Source organism: Culex pipiens, chromosome 3, assembly GCF_016801865.2.
Source record: "Culex pipiens pallens isolate TS chromosome 3, TS_CPP_V2, whole genome shotgun sequence".
Lineage (NCBI taxonomy): Eukaryota > Metazoa > Arthropoda > Insecta > Diptera > Culicidae > Culex > Culex pipiens.
In genome coordinates this window covers 123,814,704-123,835,317 of record NC_068939.1, presented here as the reverse complement: position 1 = coordinate 123,835,317, position 20,614 = coordinate 123,814,704, and the positions used below count along the sequence as shown (strand labels likewise).

The window sequence follows — 20,614 nt, the reverse complement described above, 5'->3', positions numbered from 1 at the left end:
AGAAAATTTAGAAATCATTGAGAAGTGTAAGAATTCCTTAAGAATTTTAGGAGAAATTTTAGAAATCATTGAGAAATTTAAGAAATCATTAAGAAATTTAAGAAATCATTGAGAAATTCAAGAAATCAGTGAATCATTGAAGTTTAAGAAATCATTTAGAAATTTAAGAGAAATTTAAGAAATCATTGAGAAATTTAGGAAATCAGTGTGAAATTCAATAAATCATTTAGAAATTTAAGAAATCATTCAGAAATCATTCAGAAATCATTGAAAAATTAAAAAAATTAATGAGAAAAATTAGAAATCATTGAGAAATTGAAAAAAAAATCATTGAAAAATTCAAAAAAATTATTGAGAAATTTGAGAAATCATTGAGAAATTTGAGAAATCATTGAGAAATTTAAGAAACATAGACAAATTTAAGAAATCATTGAGAACTCATTGGGAAATCACTGATAAATTAAAGAGAAAGATGAGGAGACAAGTATTTGAGAAATTTAAGATATAAAATAAAAATAAGAAATTAAAATAATAAGTAATTATAAATTTAAAATTCAAAAATAGTTAGAACTTAAAGACCGTTATTTTTTTTATTTATGTTGCTTTAAAATATTATTTTTGAAAAATTAGACAACAGAGTAATTGATGAAAAAATTTAAGTTAATTAGTTAAGTTTTGAAAAGATACAATTAAATGAAGAAAACTTAGAAAAAATCAATAGTTAAAAGAATGTTGAGTTTTTTTATAGATTCCAGAAATAAGTATTTAAAGAGCTTTAACATATTAGAATAATTAACAAAGAAATTTACGATTTTTATGTAATTTTGAGAATTTCAAAAAAAAAATGCTAAAAAGAAATTAAAAAATCTAATTATAATGAATGAGAAATGAGCAAAATTTTAAGATTGCTGAATCGATGGTTGAAAAAATACAGTTCAAAAATGCAATTTTCAGCATGAATTTTTTTATGTAAAGAAGAAGTAAAAAATCTCAATAAATCTTAGAATAAATAAAGATAAAAAAAAAAGAACTAAAACAACAAATTTCAATGAGAAAAATGCTCAGAAATCCTTTAAATGTCATTCAATGCATGTTAATAAAATTTTATGTATATATTTTTTTCAGTTGATGAGAATATTTGAATATTTAATTATTAAAAGAAGATCCACCCCAGGCTAATCAGTGTGCGACGCTTATTTTTATTACTACTATTATTATTAAATCACCATAAATATGAATGGAACGAGCCATCACCCTTCTGGGCTCCCAGCCAGAGAAAAACCACAAAGGCAGAAAAAAAGCTTTACCCAACAAATAAAAACTGATCGCGTTAGCGAGAGTTGAAAAAAAGCACACCACACTCAGGTCAAATCGAAACAAAAAATGCTGAAATATAAAAATACAAAAATATGCGCAACTGCAGCAGCACAATTTTTCCGTTGCGATGGACACCCCTAGTTGTCACCCCTCAGCCTCCCCCCCTTTTCAACACCTCTCGTCACAAAAGTTTAGTGATTGTGAGTGGCCGCAAATTATTTGCGTCCCCCTCCCATAACGCAATAACAACAATAATAATAATCATTTGCCCACATTTTTCCGCACTAATTTTTAACACATAATGAATGATGCTTGGCTGGGTCGGGTCCTCTCCCCCCCTCCTCTTTTTCCACCTTCATGACATTCGTCACCCACCACTTTTCACCTGTTTTCAGCGGCACTTTTTTTTTATTTGCGGAAATTATAATATTTCACCCACGAAGCCCTATTTTTCCTGCATTTTTGTTTGTGGTTTCGCATTTTGCACAAATTCCATGCAAAAAGAGAGAGAAGAGGGGTGGGGGGGTTGTAAAATAGTTGATTGTACCCCCCCCTTTCCTCCCCTCATTTTTTTTAATTTTTCTATCCAATTATTTTTCTACCCGGCTCGGAAACTGTGGCAGACGCAATAACAAATGCAACCACGAATAAAAAAATCAATTTAAAATAAAATAGAGTCCCTGGAATTTGCATCCCGCTCCCCAAACCTAACCTAACTCCCCCCCTCCCCCTCCTACCTTACCGACAGGGTCGATAAAAAAAACCGCGTGTGTCGATAATTGATTTAATTTAATCACGCCCAGTCTGACCTCAACCGCCGCCATCAATGCTCTAAATTTAGCGCAGTTATAAAAATGAATGAGCCCACACACTCGAAAAAAAAACACGACCTTATCAGCGACGGGTCTTGAACCCGGGACGTCCAGAGTGCGTGTGTGGCCTAAGCGCGCACGTTTCGCACCGTACTGATTGTGACTCTTTTTGTTTGTTGCCAGTGGCTAATTTATTGTCTCTTGGGTGCTGTCACCTCGCGGGGTGACCTCACTGATAAGAGCCGCGTCTTTTTGTCTGTGGAACCCGCGAAGAATGTCGCCAAGCGGTCTAGCGCGGCACATCATAGACGGAGCGAGGCGGCGTGACAATCCTTTGAAATGTTACGTAAACAGTTGATGGTGGAAAAGCTTCCGGAATTTGAAACAACAAATGACAACATTTGATAAGAAACGAATCACAGACAAGCATACTGCTATTTTCGAACATTTTCGTGAAAACATTTTGTTGCCATCTGGATGTCATAACGTGCAACGCGATATTCATGAACTGTCAAACGATCTACACTGAGAAAAATCTCTTCTGCGTTATCATCAAGTCAACTTGACGAACTCAAAATGTGTTTCGTTCGATTAGGTCCAAAATAGGTACATAAACCTTTCCATAACAAAAAAAAAAAACATAGCAACCCTCAATAAAGTTTCGCGTCTATTTTGATAAAAATACTGGTATCTCTTGCCGATTGAGTCAAGGTTTGTTTATTTCGGGACTTGGTCAGAGATAATGAAAAAAGAAAATCCAAATCCGATTTGAAAAATAGATTTGGCGTTATTTTTGGACCTACTGCAACTGATAACAGAGCGCACGCACTGATACAAATTAAAACGCTGCTATTGTTGACTGGTTCTAAAGTGTGCGCCGAACTGAATTTGATGTTATCACACAATGATTGTTGAAAAGGGTGTGAGTGTGTGTGTGGTTTGCATAGGTTTGCAATACAAACATTTACACATTTTTTTCCGGGTTTTATTGATTTATGGGGGTCTGGCGATCGGTGGTGGTCTGGACGGACATTGTTCCGATTTGAAGTGGGTTATTATTTGTGTACACAATCGGTTTGTAATACATTTACATGTTTTATGCTGATTACAGTTAAATTAAATACATTGAAAAACTGAAAAACACAGTAAAAATAATTCACCTACATATTTCATGCAATCATTACTGCTCAAATAAACAATCTGATTTGGCCATAATTTTCAATCAATATTCGATCACAGATAAACATAAATCCAATAATCAAAATTTAAACGGTTAATTTGAATGATCAGAAGCTGTCAAAAGCATGCCAAATTGGATCGAAAAACGCTTTTAGAAGGAAAATATTTTTTTGCAAAAAATAAAATGCAGCTTAAAACGTTTTTATGATCCAATTTGGTATGCTAACAACCCTACAGAAAAAAAAATCCGGGGAAATTTGTCCGTAAAATTGATAAATTTTCACATTTCTGAAAATCGTTATAAAAAATCCACTTTTCTTGATAAATATCATTTGACAGCTGGAAAACTCACCTTATTTTGTCTAAACACTGCCATTTTTTGGTCAGTTGACAATGTTATCAGTGGAAAATGTCAACAAAACTTTAAGTAAAACGTTACTTAATCCACCTTTAGGTGGTTGGTGCCTTCCTCACATTCATAAAGTCAATACATTCAGTAAAAATAGCAACATTCCCCCTTAACATGTTTAACAAATCAACTTTATTACTCATTTCTTTTGATAGGGTTCGCAGACCTTCAATATTTCTGGCTCATCGGCAAGGTCTGATAAAAAACCTATTCAACGATAGTTCGCATGGAAGATTCAGACAATATTTCTATCACAATATCTGAAATCCGGCCTCCAAAAAGTGTATAAATAACACTTAAGTGCTAATAACTTTTGATAGGGTTGTCAGATCCTCGATGTTTTAGGCTCATTTGAAAGGTCTTTCGATTATCTAACTAACGACAGGTCGCATGATGAACCCGGACATCATTTTTATTGAAATATCTGAGATCCGGCCTCCAAAAAGTGTATAAATAACACTTAAGTGCTAATAACTTTTGATAGGGTTGTCAGATCTTCAATGTTTTGGGCTCATTGGAAAGGTCTTTTTAATACCTTTCTGAAAATGTATAACATGATAGGTTTTCTTGCAAAAACCACCCTTTTTACAATCTTCCGGACATACGCCAAAATCGTTTTTTTAGCATAACTTTTGAAGTACTTAACTAAACTTGCTGATTTTAAATAGAGACCTATGGGACCCCAAGACGGATCGAATGAGACTAATACGGTCAAAATCCGTTCATCCAGTCCGGAGATAATCGAGTGACAATTTTTTTGTCCACCCACCTACACACATCCACACAGACATTTGCTCAGAACATGATTCTGAGTCGATATGTATACGTGAAGGTGGGTCTACGAGGTCAAATTAATAAGTTCATTTTTCGAGTGATTTTATAGCCTTTCCTCAGTAAGGTGAGGAAGGCAAAAACAGTAACTTTAGAAAAAGGGCGTCAAATTTCTGTTCTGAATTACCCAAGTTTTAAAGAAAATAACATTCAATTTGAACTATCAGAAATTCACCACGAATATTTTAAATTCACCGCAACTTATTGACATTGCGTTTGACAGCTTAACCTGTATTCACGCACACTCTCAATGCAACAAGATAGCTCCAGTGTGGAGTGATTTATATTTTCAAAAATAAATTTGTTCAATGATTTACGGCTGTTTTTGAAAAAAACAAATCCGAAATTTATGGGTTATAAATAAAAGTGTACCATAATCTGTTCTTCGTGAAAATGTTGATTTAAATCACAGACAAACAGACGCAAATTTATTTAAAAATTTATCACCACCTAGTTAACGGCCTATTTGATCAATTCAAAACTCTCCACGGAAATTTTACTTACACGTATTTGACAGATGATACTTCGCGAGGTTTGAAAATTCACAGCTAGGCTGGCTCTGTGTAAAATCATGATATCAAAAACTTATAACAGCCAAATAAGTCATCAAACTTTGTGCACAATTTCATTATGTTTCAAGTGGATTATCGTCATCATTAATATTGCGATAATAATCGTAATAAATATTCAAAACATGCATTTTATTACCGAATAATCCACCTTCTGACCTTGCATTTTCTGCCCACCAGAGATGCATTTTCTCTTCCGCGCAAAAGTGGGCGGGGTCCCTTAAGTCATATCTACGTGCTAGTGCAGCTCAAGTCAGAGGGGGGTAAAATGCACTTTACGCACGCACGCACCACCAGACAGCTGGTCTACACCTCGACACCTGGAAAACATGAAAGCTGACTGTTGAGTTGAGTTTTCCATTTTTATTAATTGCCCACTAGTTAGTCTCACTAGCCGCGTAGTTCTCGCTCTTTCTAGCTTTCTTGGCGCGAGAGATGGATGCACTTTAAGGTGCATCCACTGCCAACCCAGGAGTGCACTCTCCCAGCGGCCCGTGTGTATTTGTTGTACACTCGTGTGTAATTAGCATATTTTAAAACTTAATTGCATCTAATTAGCGCCACCCACTTTAGGCCGTGCACCACCCTATCGACTAGTGGGTGGCGAACGAAAAAGGGGGAGGATCCACAATCGACCTCCCCGCAGCCAATCGAGAGCCAGTTAGGGGGGAGGGTGCCGTCTTGGTTCGATACCCCCTCCCCCCTCTTCAAACAACAACCACCTCTTAACCAACTCTCTCTCCCTTGCTCTCGTGGCAATCAACTTTCGCCAATGTGCGTGTTACTACTCGCGTGTACGTGTGCTAGCACACACCACACATCCCCCCACCTCACAAGAGCAGCAGCACCATGCATGCGAAAAAAAAAACACAGAAAGAAATTGGTGAATTAATTAGCTTAGGTGAAATCGCGCGAGCGAATGAGAAGAGAGCACCTTCTTTCACCGCGATAGTTTGCAACTCAGGCGAATGTGCGGATTAAGGAGGGGGGATGGTGGCACCACGTGTTGGACGTGGCCACCGGATTGGAGCGAGCGTCGTGCTAAAGGGGGAGGTTTTATCTTCCCCACCAACGATGATTTGTTTGTGCTGGGATTTGATTTGTGTTGAGAGTCACTCCAGGGTGACCACTCAAATCCCATTTTCAAATTCCCGACTTTTTCCCGACTTTTTTCCAGACTTTTTCAAAAAGCTCAAATAATGGAATTGCTTATTTAAGGAATGATTTCAAACAAAAATCTTTCTAAATCTTTTTATCATCATAGAGTTTTTTTATTAGGTCCTATAAACATATGAAAGACAATAGTTTATTGGTCCTTTTCAAAAAATAACTCTGGATCTAAACTTCATCATAATTTTAAATCAAAGAACGATTAAAACATAATTGCTGTTATTATTCTTTCAAAGGATTCAGAAAAATGTCAAGGAATTCATAGAAGAAATGTTTTTTGCCAAGTTCCCTTTTTAATTTTGTAATTTTTGATATTGAATTTTTTAATCAATGTTAATTTATCTAGAGGTAAGTATTTAACTGTATTTTTTTTGTCAATGAAAATTCAGTTTGATATGATTTTTTGTCTTTCTACTTATTTTAAGCAGAATGTTTAAAGAGACAAATTTTTTAAACAATTTTGCAATAACTCAAAATTTCCTGGATTTTTTTATTTTGCAATTTCAATATTTTCTTCATGTTTTCAAAACGTAAAAAAGTGTTTCAATTTTGGATTTTATTTGATATTTAAGTTTTCCGAAAACTGAAAATCATGCTTTATCTATAGTAGGTAATTTACTCATACTCACAAAAAAGTTCAAGGGCAACATTTGGAGAAAAAAAAACATATTTCAAATTACCTAGTGAATAAATATTTACCAAACAAAACAATGCCAAACTCAAGATTTAATCTGTTTTCAACTGTTCAATCTATGTGATAAAATTAAAAAGAATCATAACTCATTAGGATCTATTTTTATGTTATTTTTTTCATAAACTTTGCCTCTTGTTTGATAAACAAAAATTAATAGAGGTCATTTGATTCATAAAACATATTATGAAAATCTGTGTCAGAGGCATCCAATATTCATTAGGATTTTGAATGTCTTAAACAGCTTTTCCATACTCAAATATATTGAAATAGTAAAAAGAACCTTAAATTTAAAGTGAGTTACTAAAGCAGAGTTGAGTGAATGCAATATGAAACTTGTACAAAATATTACAAAATTATTCGAGAGTTGAAAAAAAATCTTCAAACAAGTATGCTTAGAATTCCCGACTTTTCCCGACTTTTGGACAAAAAATCACAAATTCCCGACTTTTTCCCGATTTTTGGCGGATTTTGGCGAATTCCCGACTTTTTCCCGACTTTCCCGATTTCCCGACTTGAGTGGCCACCCTGGTTGAGAGGGATTTTCCTCGAAAAGAAAAATTTATTATTATTTTCCGTGATTGTTGCGAATTTTCTAAAAGAATATATTATAGAGTCAATACTAATTTATTTAAAGTTGTCTTCAAAAGATCAAAGTGCTAACAACTGCTAAAGCTTTATTTTAATTAATAAGAAAACTTGCGAGATCGATTGTGAATAATTCAAAACACAGACATTGCAAAATATTTTAAAAGTTTTAAATGAAGTTGGACACTTATTAGAAAATATACACATTTAGAATTTTTTTTAACGAATTCGGTAGTAGAAGAAATCGGTTAAGTTTATATCGGTAAAATTTCTGTCAAAATGAACAAAATTCTACCGAATATTGGTTGTAGGATGAACAATAATGAAATCTTTATCGAATTTCGGTATTTTTTTAGCTGAATTTTGTAATTTTTAATTTATCGAACTGTTCAGCTGTCTGTTAAAAAGTTAAGTATGTAAATTATTAAATTTATTGAAAAAAGTGAATTTTTATTTTTTAATTTTTATTTTTTTTGAATATTTTGACCGTATTATATTATTATGCTTAAAAAGTCGAAGAAAAGAAATCATCATTTAGATCCACAAAAGTATTTTTTTTTCTTAGAAGTATGAAAAAATGGATTAAATTTAAAAAAATTAACAGTTAAGTAAAAAAATTGTAAAAAAATGGTATGATTATCAATGCGAAAAGTTAAACTTTTGTGATATTTTCTTCTGTTTTAATTAAACTTCTTTAATATTTTTAGACTTAAGAGTAACTTTTTGAACAAAAAAAAATAGCTTGAATATTTTAAAATATTGGGCTAAATTTTGAAATTATTTTTAGGCTGTTGGAACCCTTCAAAATTGGCCAAGAAAATCAGGGGGTATTTGTTTTGAGGTAACTTCTAAATTTTAACGAAAAAATTAGTCAAATCGGCTGAAAACAATTTAGACTGCTTTTTCCTTCTTTGATTAACATTTTAGGCATGTTTAAGTCTATTTAAAAATATTTTCAATTTTGGTGAATGTTCGATGTATTTTTTTTTCGCACAAAAGCATATGTTTTCGTCTAACTTTTTTTTTTAAAACTAATAATTGCAAGCCAACTGTACATTTAGAAATTCTGTCCTGTAATTGAATTTTCTATACGTTTTTTTTTAGGCAACCCCACCCTTCCCGAAGCTGAAGGACAAAAGCTTTCAAAAATTATTGCATAGGCCGAAAATTTTATAAAACTTACATTTTTGTCACTGCAAAGCGAATAAATAGCTTCTGTCACTTCGCGAGTTGAAAAATGAGTGCTTCTACTGTGAAAACAAAAATTAAAAAAAGGTTTTTTGTCACCTTTTCAGCAAATTTTTCTTGAGAGAATGTTTTTCAACCATGAAATGTTTTTAAGCTGCCAAAAGCTGAACATTTGTTCAAAAATGTTGTTTTGAAAGGCATATATCTTGAAAACGGTGCACTTGATTATGCATCCAAACCTAATTTTTCTTAAATTTAGTCTGAAAATACTTTCTTTTTTTTTTTACAAAAACATATTTCTTTCAAAATTTCCTATTTTATAGATTTTGCACCATCCTAAACTCTAGTGGAAATGAAGCCTTTTTTATATTTTTTTTGCAAATAAAAAAAAGCGTACCTTCATGATTCAACTTACAGTGGAATAAAATTTAACAAAAAATTGTATTTTTTCCTTTTACCTTTTTTTTTTTAAAAGTCCGAATCTTACACAGAAAAAAAATCATGGTAAAATTACATCTGGGAAGGGGTACATCTTTTATGTCAGAAATTTTTTTTAATTTTAACTCTGAAAATGTGTATTGTAACCACTGTTCTGTTGTAATGTCACTTTTTCAGTCTAAATTGAGATAAAATTACATCATAAAAGAGGTAATATTAATCCTTCCAAAATTACACCTCCCAAATTTACACAATTTTTTTTGCTGCGTAATCAATGGCTTCTTTTGGCATAGGACAAAAAATCAATCAAATAAAAAAAATACAAAACAATACAAAAAACAATTCGCGAAAAAAATTGCAAAATTCTAGAGAATTATTATTTTTTTTATTATTTATATTTTAATTTATTTATACACATTTTACATTTTCTTGAAGTTTCATATTAGCAAAAGTCGGTTATTTTTTCCAAAAATCAGCTGACGAAAGTGTGATTTCATACTTGCTGAGTAAAACCTTTCAAATGTTCAAAAAATAGCCAAAATTTAGTTTTTTCTTATGTTTAGGGGAGAAAAGGAAAACACATGACATTTCTCTAAAATTATCAACTTTAGTAAAACAAAATTGCAACCTTTCTATGTGACCACATTCCACAGCGCTGTTTCAACGGGGAAACCCTTGGCTAGACTGTGTGCACTTTTTTCCCCAGTATTTTCGCACTATTGGCAAAAGAAAATGCAAATTTTCTCCTACAAACACTGCCGTAACTATCGTGTGCAAAAGTACATGAAAACTGCTGTGCAAGGTGTGGGAGGGAGACGCACCGCCAAAACAATGCTCGAGCTCGAGTTTTCCCGCAACATGGCGCTTTCCACCGTCGTCGAGGCGGCTAACGCCGCCGTAAGACGCACTTTTCACAGACAAGTCGACGAAAAAATCAGCTTGATAAAAGAATTTTAGATTTTTGACGTTTCGGCCCACTTGAAGTCATCCCGAGGGTCACAATTTCAAAATTTATCGTTTTGACGATAAATTTGTCTCTGAATGCCACCCTTAATCCAATTCCAATAATTACAGCACATTGCGCGGCTCATCGGAGCTGAGCTGAGCAGGCAGCGAACCCTCCTTTAAGGTAGTCGCGCAAAACCAGCTCAGCGCAGCATAATTCAGTTGAGCGACCTTCCTTGCGAGTCGTACAACGAAGCGCGCTCGTTGTAGTGTTGTTGATGAATTAATTAAATTGAAAAGCTTGAAAGAGCACTGTTTTTTGCTTTGTGTTACCCCTGGGTGCGAGTTTTTTTTCTCACACCATCAGGCGAGGGGGGATTAGAACTATGAGGGTCCCCGCCAACAGGTGAGAACGGTTGCGCTAGCGATGTGTAAGAATGGTTCTTTTTTTTGGGTGCGAATTGTCGCGCACTGCCTACTGGCAGGCGATTTTCGAGGGGTTCGTGACAGTTATCAGTGCAGAATCGCGGATTAGCGCTGTCCTCAACTGAACTTATTAGCCAAATTAGCCTCAAATTTCACTTTTCGTTCTCCAAGTCCTCTTCAGCGAGGACGACGACGACAACAACAGGTGAATGCCGAGAAACTTTCTCCGACCGCGACCACCGCAGTTGGCCACTTTCCAGAACAACTTCGGCAAACGGTTTCAAGGAATAAAGGATAATGGAAGTTTCGTGTGATTTGCGCGCCATCAGGCGGCTTTTAACGTAATTAACAGGAAGCTCCTCCGGACACGGCCGTAAATCATGTGTCAACCCCCCGAAAACCGCGTGGCGTGGCGCTATCGATGGACGATCTGTCAGGTTCGAGTTGGTACACTTTTTTGCACTTTGGTCGATCTCGGGGTAGCAGCTTGTGTTCAGCGATCGCTATCTTATCAGGGCGGTTTCTCGAGGAGTAGGAAAGCGAAATGACAGAAGCAGAGCCTACTGTCACGCTACCGATTGTAGTGACGTTTCGAAAAAGTGTGTGGGAATTTTTGAGGGATGGATTTAAGGCTTTAGGGATTAGGTTGGGATCGGATTATGCAATGTCTCTCTTATTCTTTATGTCCAGCAGCGTCCAGAACGCACAGAGATGAGGGATTTATGATTTCGTTTTTCGAAGAATAACGGACCTTTTGGGATAGGTTTGATGGGAGAACAACGCCGGAGTCGCTGGAATTTGAGCAGGGGACAACTCAATTAGCTAGATGTCACTTGGTGATGAGCGATAAATAGAACATTTTTGGAAACAAAATCGCCCAAAAGGAATGTCAATTTTGAGAGTTTTTGTTGTCAAATAACTTCAGAAAAGCTTAGATTTAACTTTGGTCATTTTCTAACTTGTTTTCAACGAACTCCAATCGCTTCAACGAATTATCACTGCGATAAATCTAACGCGCAGTGCGGCTGGCCACTTTTGAATAAGATTATGACATGATCAGAGCAGCCTTTGACAGTGACGAAGAGCAAGTCGGCAATTCAAAACCAAAACAAACATTTCAAACGGTCTAATCAACCGAAAGCAATAAATCATGCCTTGTTCCATTTCCTGATAGCACTCTCTTCCTCATTTCCAAAAATTGTGAAATTGATAGCTCTCGAAGTGAATTGAACCAATTCAAAGTTGCACTTTAAGCTGGCATTAAATTTCAGCGGAAAACAAATAATTTGCACACTTGATAAGCATGGATTTTGCCGCTGAAAAAAAGTTTCAATAAAATCGACTCGTGTTAGAGCGAGCCCATAAAAATCGTTTTCATTCATTTGAAGAGATCATCATTGTCGTCGTCGTTATCAACTTCCTTTGGTTGCTTCCGCCCTGATCTTAGGTCAGGTTCTTGGTTTTGTAAAGTGTTTTTTACAACTTTTTTGTTGTGAAATTGTCGCATAATTATTGCTTCGAAAAATCTTCCGTTTTCGAAAAATCTTCCGTTATCGAAAAAGGGACGAAAAATGTGTGTGCTGCTGCTCTCCCTCTTGGGTCGAACAGTTGAGGACAGACCCCTAGAGGAGTTCGGGTACTTCGTAGACGACAATACAACAAGAAGAACAAAACTCTCTCTTTTGGAAGGACTCGAGTCTCCTAGAGAGGGGTGCATGTATGCAAATTGGCAACCTTCTTCCTTTTTGGCCAGTGGGACAACTTCTTGGCGCAGCAGATGTGGAAGTTGAAGTTTCACAAATACAGCAGTTTTGAAGGAAAGGGAGGCAAACTATTCGAAAGGGACGGCGGAGTGACCGGAGTTTTCAGAGGGGTTTGGAACTGCTTGAAATGTTGGATTGTAATGCAAAAGATGCTTTGTGGAGGAATGATTTGATTATTTTTTTGTGAAGAAAATAGAACTAGAGCACGTGTTTGATTCGATTATTTTTTTGTTTAAACTTTTTGTGTGTAAAAATTGCAAAAAAGACAAAAACAAGTTCAAATAACTTAAGGTTTTTGTTGTTTTTTTTTCAGATTTAATCGAACTACAAGACGTATAAAGAAGTCAGATTGTAATACCTTCTATTCCCCTTTTTCATACAAGTGCGCCACCCCGTTTTGGTGTGAGCTTTTGCTGAACTAATTCACATTTAAATTGACCGTTTTTCTTTGAATTGACTGTTTGTCTCAGACAAAAATGTTAGTGTTGATTGGTTTCATAAGGCTTTCTAGGCCAAGTGAAAAAAATTAACCCAAAAATGATGAACTCCTCGTCACAGTGTCCTGATGCAAACAACGATCGAGCTCGAGCTGTCACAGCCCTGCGAAGTATGTTGGCTGACATATCGGGCGGTCTCTCATAAAAACCAGCTAGAAGTCACCTGACAAAAAAACTTTTGCTAGAATGAGATAGGAAACCTGATGCAAACAAACGTCCAACTGCCATGTAAACATACTTTGAATGTGTTGGTAAATTTCTGACAGAAAGCCTTATAAACATCTTAATGGATTTTTTTATGAATTCAGGTTTAATAAGAATAAAATTTTAACTGTTTTAAAGATACAAATTTCAACAATTGATTAACAAAATTTTATTTTTTTACAGACTTCTAAATGAAGATAATTTTAAACAAACTGGCATCACTAACTGCACATTCTTAACGAAACTAGCAGCACTGTAAATGTCAAAGCATCGGCACGACGCAGTGTTCGTTTAGGGAGCGTTTATTTATTACGTAACGCAGTTGGGGAGGGGGGACAGGGGGTTGGATGCCGTATTACGCTTCATACAGAAATTTGAAAATTTGTATGGACATTTTGTTACGAGGGGAGGTTCTAAAAACATTTTTTTGCGTTACGTCATAGAAGAACACTACCTTATATTCTCACTGAGAATTTTGGCTCGAGCCACGACTCGCCAGATCGACTCGAGGCTCGAGCCAAAATTCTCAGTGGGTTTTTGATTAGTTCAGCTTACGATGATATTTTTGCCTGCGATTGCAGGTTTCACACGATTAGCTTCAAAAATATTGTTAATTTTCTAAATTTCCGTTTTGACAATTCTTGAGCGATGATTGATGATTAATATATTATTTTGCCTAAATATAATTAAAAATAAATGTTAGATTTGAAGGGCGAATATAAATCATATTAAATAAAACAAGATATCGATTCCAAAACTTTAAAATCTGCATTTTAACACATGAATCCAGAACAAATTTCAATTTGAACACTTTTTGACACAGTTTGCATTTTTTAAATAATGAGGAAATAATATATTTGTTATTATTGATTGAATACATTATTGAAAAAGAGAAAATGAAACAAAATTACAAAAAATCATTTTTTTCGAAGGTTTACTTTTTAATAAGCATTTTAAATTTTAAAATTTGTCGAAGACTCAAAAGCGGTTTGATTTGTTCATGAAAAGGCTTTACAAATCCAAGCAAGCTATTCTTAGACAAAAGAAGTCCCATTTTCAGGACAACAGAAATCAAAAAATCGCTTAACAATATTTTTGCTGCTGCTTAGAAGTGAACGACGTGGACTTTTTTTGTAATCCCAAAACGTTATTTTCAACTGAACAAACAATAACTAAAAGAAACTTCTCGTAGAACAAAACAAGCTTTAAATCAACACTGTTAGCCTTATACCGCGATTCAGATCTTTCAGATGTTTCAGATCTAACTCAATAAATCCAAAATTACTTAGATTCCATCCAAACACAGACGCCCTTGTTTCCCTTCACTGAAACATTCCACCCCCCCCGCACACTACGATTCCACCTACCTTGCTCTCGTTCATCTGCGCTTCCGTAATCGACAGCGGCGTCGGCGGCGTCGACGGTGCACTGTAGTGCAGCTGCGGCTTCTGGTCCTGGTCCTGCAGGGCACCACCGTGCCTCAAATCGGCCGGATCCTGATTGTTGTTGTTGGCCGCGGCTGCGGCCGCCGCCGCCGCCCTCGCGTGCTCCTCCAGCGCCTGCTTGTGCACAACGGCGGCATAGTCGAGCCTGCTGTCAGATTGCTGCTGCTGCTGCTGTTGCTGGTGTTGCTGTTGTTGTTGCTGCTGCTGCTGTTGTTGCTGTTGCTGGCGGTGCAGGTCGCTGATGTACGGTTTGTAGTCGTGGACGATGGCGGACCGCAGATCGGTCGAGTTGGCCGCCGACAGGGCGTTCAGCTGGCCAAAGACGCCACGCTCGTTCATCGAGCGCAGCTGGTCGATCGAGCGGTGCAGGTGGCTGTAGTCCCCGGTCGGGATTTCCGCCATGAGGGGGGAGTTGTGGTAGTCCAGCCCGCCACCGGGCCGGTACTCGATCGTTCTGCCCTCCAGGGTGCCGCTGGTTGGCGGATGGTGGGGGTGGTGGTGATGTTGTATGGACAGAATTTTGGAGCCGTTACCGGAGTCGGTCCGGGACGCGGGCGGTGGAAAGAAGGAGGACAGATTGCCGAAGCTCTAGTAGGCCGTGAGGATGCTGTCAGATCAGCAACCTCATCAACAACGCTTGCTACGATATGGCAACCACCGCATTGGGGGTAGACAAGTCTGGCGCGCTCGCTCTGTTTACTTCCTGCCTTATCACTTTGAAGTTTTTCAAATTGTTTATTTTTCCTTTCGGTCGATAAACCGAACCGTGTTTGTGGGTGTGTGTGTTTCTCTACGCCGAGAACCGTTTTTCCTCTCGAGAACACACCGTACCTTTCCTCTTTTTTTACTTTTTTATTTTTCTGTCGTTTCTCCCAAAAAACACATGCACTGTCACACGTACACGTCACACTGAGCGAATTTTCCTTCTTTTTTTTCGCTTCGTTTCGCCGTGGGATGTCTGAATCTTTTTTCTCTTCGTTCTCTTTTTTTTTTTGGTTTGCCGACTACTCTCCAACACACAGAGCCGAAAAGAACCCGAAAAAAAATCGCGTTTCAAAAAAGTTGGTCGCCGCAAGCTCTCACGTACGACGAATTTTACGACGAGTCAAGCCGAGAATCGTGGGTTCGATCCCGGGAGGGCGGGGGTGGGACACGGGTCTTTTTATGTGGTATATAGCGAAAAAATTATTCGCATAACAACAGAAAAGCACTCGGATGACTCGAGCGATGAAAAAAGAGTGTGGTGTACTACAACCGAATTTGTGTGCGCGGGTGTAGCGAGCGCAAGGTTTGCAACCTTCTGGTCCGCTGTTCTATTCCGGGTTCGAGCGCGCAGTCGAGCGCGTCAAAAAAATCCAAAATCTTCACACGCGCCGCACACTTGGATCACCACTTCCGAGTGGCGCCGAAAGCTCTTCGAGAAATTCACTTGACGATCGCACACAACGAACAAAAACAACCAAGCAGGCCGGTTAATCCTCAAACTGTCACACGCGCGCTCGTATTGTTCTTCGCGCGCACCGTCTACTCGCGCGAGAACGTGTTCTAACCGCGCAACAAAATCACAATCCGAAACTCCGAAAAAGTGCGACCCCGCGGGCTGTCAGTGGCAGACGTTTGACGTCGTTCCGAGAGTCTCGCGCGCGCGGTGAAAAATGTGTGTTAATCAGCGCAAGGCAAAAACTCGACTGGTTTTAGAAAAAGTTTTTGGTCCTCAAACTTTTTAGCATTATAATCTTGTGTGTCGGGGCCTGTGTGGTGTGTACGCGCGCCACACGCACCACCACCCGTGCGCGCCTCTCCGCGCTGCTGTGTGTATATACGGGCGGCGCACGCACACTGGCAAACGTGCGTTTTGTGTAAAACATTTCTAAAGCAGGCCTGGTGGAGTAGGCTATGCTCGCTGCTCTCCCGACTAGCAGCAGGGAGAGCTGTTCGGTGGTGTGAGTGCTGGAGAGAGAGAGAGAGCGAACGGAGGGAGAGTGTGAGCGTGTGGTGGTTTGGAAAAAAACGCTAGGGGGAGAGAGGGAGAGCGACACGAGAAAGAAAAAAAAAGCGAACACACATCACTCAACGCCCGAAAAAATTGTGTGTTTGAGAGCCGCTGGAAGGAGAGGAGCCGTCGTCGTCGCACCGCATCGTAGTAATCGGGTTGTTCGGCATGACTGAAGTCTGTTGGTCGGTGCGGCGGCAGAGTGTGTTGACGTTTGTAGGGGTGCTCGATTGAAGGATAAAATTGACGCAGTGTTTGTTTACCCTTTTGTTTGCAGGTTGAAGCTCCAGCGGGACAACGTCAAATAGTGTCAAACCTGCTGCTTACCTTCTTGTGCATTAATAAGTTCTTCGAAGAGTTAATCTTAGGCACCCATTGCACAAAACAACAGTTACGAAGAACATCAGATCAGGAAGCAGAGTCCTTGCAGTTGTAAGATCAATTCATGGAGTCACTGAGAGATCTAGTATGAAACAACCATCAAATTCCAAAGATACGAAGCTCCGAAAAAAAGTTCAGAAAAAAATCAACAAATGCCAACCTATTGGCCAAAAATATCAGAAAAGCGGCTATACACATTTAAACTCCGGATTTAACCACAGTGAAGGCTACCGGCGACCTGTGAAGGCTTATACCTAAATTCAACCTGAAGTCCGTAACAGAAGTGATAATTTCCTTTCCCGAAGTTTCAAAGGAAATGTTCTTGCAAACATAACAGTAGCTTATCACAAAAACATTCAACCGAAATTAACTGATATGATTTGGTTGAAATTTCTCGTTTTTAAATTATTACCACAGACAAACAGACGGGACACTCGAGTTCGGAACCATCGTCCTTCAATAACCGAGCCAAAACGGTTATTTCAAATGCAATTTAGCTTCGGCATCCACTCACCCGGCGCTGATGGCGCTGCTGCCGTGAATGCTCGCCCGTCTTTCCTCAGTGTGTGTAATGTGTTTTTGTTGTTGTAAAGTTGAGCGTGAGCACGTGGCAACAAATGACACAAAACAAAATATGATAGAATTCAGGAATTCTAACGGTGATCCACAATCCAGGCTTTGCGGGACAAGATTGGGGCAGTTTTGACCAAGGTCAGATGAGCGGCTGACTAGCGAGGACATACCAAGGGACATACCCTTTGCCCCACTATTAACCCGGTAGGCCTGCCGCTGCCGAGGCTGCGGAGGAAGCCAGATTCTGTGGTGAAGTCATCTCCTTCAGAGCAACCTTGGAGCAACCTGCTTATCCTTCATGAATTGCTGCTGCTGGTCGTCCTTTTGGCGATGTTGCATCGATCGTGAGCGCCACTCAATCTTCATCCACAGTTGTTCTGTTTCGATGTAAGAGTTTGCGGCAGCGTTCTTTGGAATCTTTGCGACTTATTTCATCTCAGTCGCCACTTTTTGCTGTTTAACGCAACATAACTGCGCCGTGGACACGTTTCCCGCGGATGTTTCGAAACGGCCATCGTTGGGATCAATTCCGGTAGATTTGAATTGATTTTTTTTTTCAATTTCGGCGGCCACTTGTATCTTGTTGATCAGGTGGTTCGAGGTTTCGGGAGAGAAGGAATGTTTTTGGGAGCAACGGGGAGGACCAGTGGTTTGGTATCTGTCGTTGCGGTTGTGGTGCGTCGTTGCTGATGCTGCCGCATGGTTTGGCCGTCATCTTCGGCCGTCGGTGTTAATTTTTATTTTTATTTCATCGAGTACTGACGATAAGCAACAACAACATTATTTAAATCAGCTGTTGCAATCGTTAAGGCTTGATTGTCTCACGCATACACTGACATGACACATGACAGTAATGGGTTTGTATTGGTATGTTTGGGCTGAGCTTCGGCATAAGCTCACCAGGCAGCGCTGGCGTTGCCGTGATTTGGTGGTTTGATGAAGGACGATGAATTTCAAAAATTATTTGTATGGAGAGTCACGTCTGTTTGTCTGTGTTATTACGTTACTTGTTCACGCCAAAGGAATTCAAATGCTTAACTCCTTAACCCCCAAGTTCTTGAAAAACGTAAATTTTACGTCTACAAATGACGTGGCACAGCGTGACTGGAGAAAATAATATTCACATTGATTGAAAAATTCTGTCCGTGAAAATTGATGTTTTCAGAAAATATGTGTTCCTGAGAATATACCTATTTGGTTCAAGTTTTTTTTTGAGATTATTAACGGATATCATCATCAGTGACTTGTAGGCCAGAACCTTGCGCAAGTTATGGTATACGTAACATTGAAGTTTTGAGCACACAGCCCTCCAAAATCTGGCCCCAGCTGAATAGTCAAAATTTGCGCATGGATCTAGCCTACACGCAACTAACCGTAATAGTGGCCAAAACGCCTCAAAATTGTATTTAAAAAAAATACTCTACCATTCCCAATTACCAGTTCCAAATTTTGAAGCAAATTACAAATATACTATTTCGTGGAAATATCATTTTTGTTGTCAATTTTCAGCATGCTTATAAATTGTAAATTGTCCCGCCCATGTGGATCAATCGGACCGCGCACTGGACTCACAATCCAGAGGTCGCCGGTTCGAATCCCGCGGCGGGCGCTCTAAAATTCTTTGTGTAAATATGGGTATTCGGCGCCGTCGCTCCGTGCCATACTTTCATACACTTAGGAGCCCAGGGCGGCGAAGTCCTTGTAGATTAAAAGGAAGACACTAGTGGTTGGTACTAGCAATGGTGGCCGACAGCTATAAAGTCAACTTCGTTTTTTTTTATAAATTGTAAAAATTAAATTGTTCTTAGTATTAAATTGTCCAACAAATCCAATAACTCAGATCGTTTTCCGACGCAAAATTATTTTAAATGAGAAAATCATGACACTTTGAGAGTAAAGAAATAATTAATTAACTTTATACGCTTTTTAAATTAATTTAGTGATGTTTTTGCATCCTATGCAATTTTGAAAAATCTGTGATTTTTTTTTTTATTCCTAAATGTCTAAACAAACAAAGTTGCAACACTGGTTTTGTCCATAAGTTTCTTCTTAAAACTTTTCGAACAGTTAATTCTAACTTTCATCTTTACAGTATGAAATGGTAATATAACATCTAATCTAGGTATGAGTACATATTTTTAATATTTATATAATTTATAATATTTTATATAAAAGAAAAATTATAAATGAAACCTTATTTATAAAATTTTCTACTTTTCTACTATTATCTTACTTTTTGAACCAAAATTGGGGTAATATAACAGCATTAGGGTTAAAAATTATGCGAATTATGTATAGGTAAACAAAACTACAGAATTATAAAATATTCTATGTTTTAAAACTAAATCAACTAAACCAAACAAATGTATAAGAAATCAGATTGCCACCAAATTTGGTAAATAAATATTATTTTATTTCTGTTGAAATAAAATACTCACAGAATTGTCAAAAGAGCTACCCGGGCAGACGGTAATAACAAAATTCATGCCATTTTAATAACAAATACTGTTAAAATAACAGAAAGTGGTATGGAATCTTTTTGCAAAATCCATTTTTGCATAAGGGTTTAATAACAATTTATGTTATCATAACAAAATTAGTTATTGGTCTGATATTGGTAGAAAGCCAAAACAACTTTGGAATAACATTTTTTGTTATGGGGATGATCGGATTAGTTGTTAAAATAACAAAAATTAATAACAAAGATTTGTTCGAAGAATCACTAAAAATGTTATTAGTCTGTTATTACAATAACAATCCAATAACAAAAAAATCATAACGGAGAATAACAAATCTTGTTATAAATAACAAAAAATGTTATTGGCATAGTATTTTTAAATATCAAAAAATGTTATTCCCACGTTATTTCCGTCTGCTCGGGATATTGTTAAATGGAATCCAAAAATTACAAAAAAAAACAATCTTTACTTAACAAACTTAACCTAACTTGTTTTTATACGAATTGCTCAAGTTAATAGCTAATATTTTTTAAAGTTAATGTGAACTTTAATCAAATATTTAAGAATTGTTCTCGTTGAAAAAATGTGAAAACAAACCAAAAAAATGATTGAAATCTATTTACTTTACAAAAACTGTAATGTAAAAAATAAAAAACAATCTGTTTGAAATAAATCTATTTCCATTTTTCAAACTTTTAGCATGAAAAATTCAAAGAATATGTCCAATAAAGTATTA

At 37.3% G+C, this 20,614-nt stretch overlaps 1 protein-coding gene across 2 annotated transcripts in view; it reads right to left on the bottom strand.

Annotated features, from left to right (window-relative positions):
• The window catches only part of LOC120412950 (zinc finger protein squeeze-like), a 45,162-nt gene extending 29,009 nt beyond the window's left edge, over positions 1–16,153 (bottom strand). For both annotated transcript variants that reach the window (XM_039573590.2, XM_039573591.2), the window contains exon 1: positions 14,395–16,153. In XM_039573590.2, coding sequence (XP_039429524.1) covers positions 14,395–14,874 — 480 coding nt within the window. In that variant the 5' untranslated portion in view covers positions 14,875–16,153. The remainder of the gene's footprint in view (positions 1–14,394) is intronic.
• Positions 16,154–20,614: the final 4,461 nt, after the last annotated feature.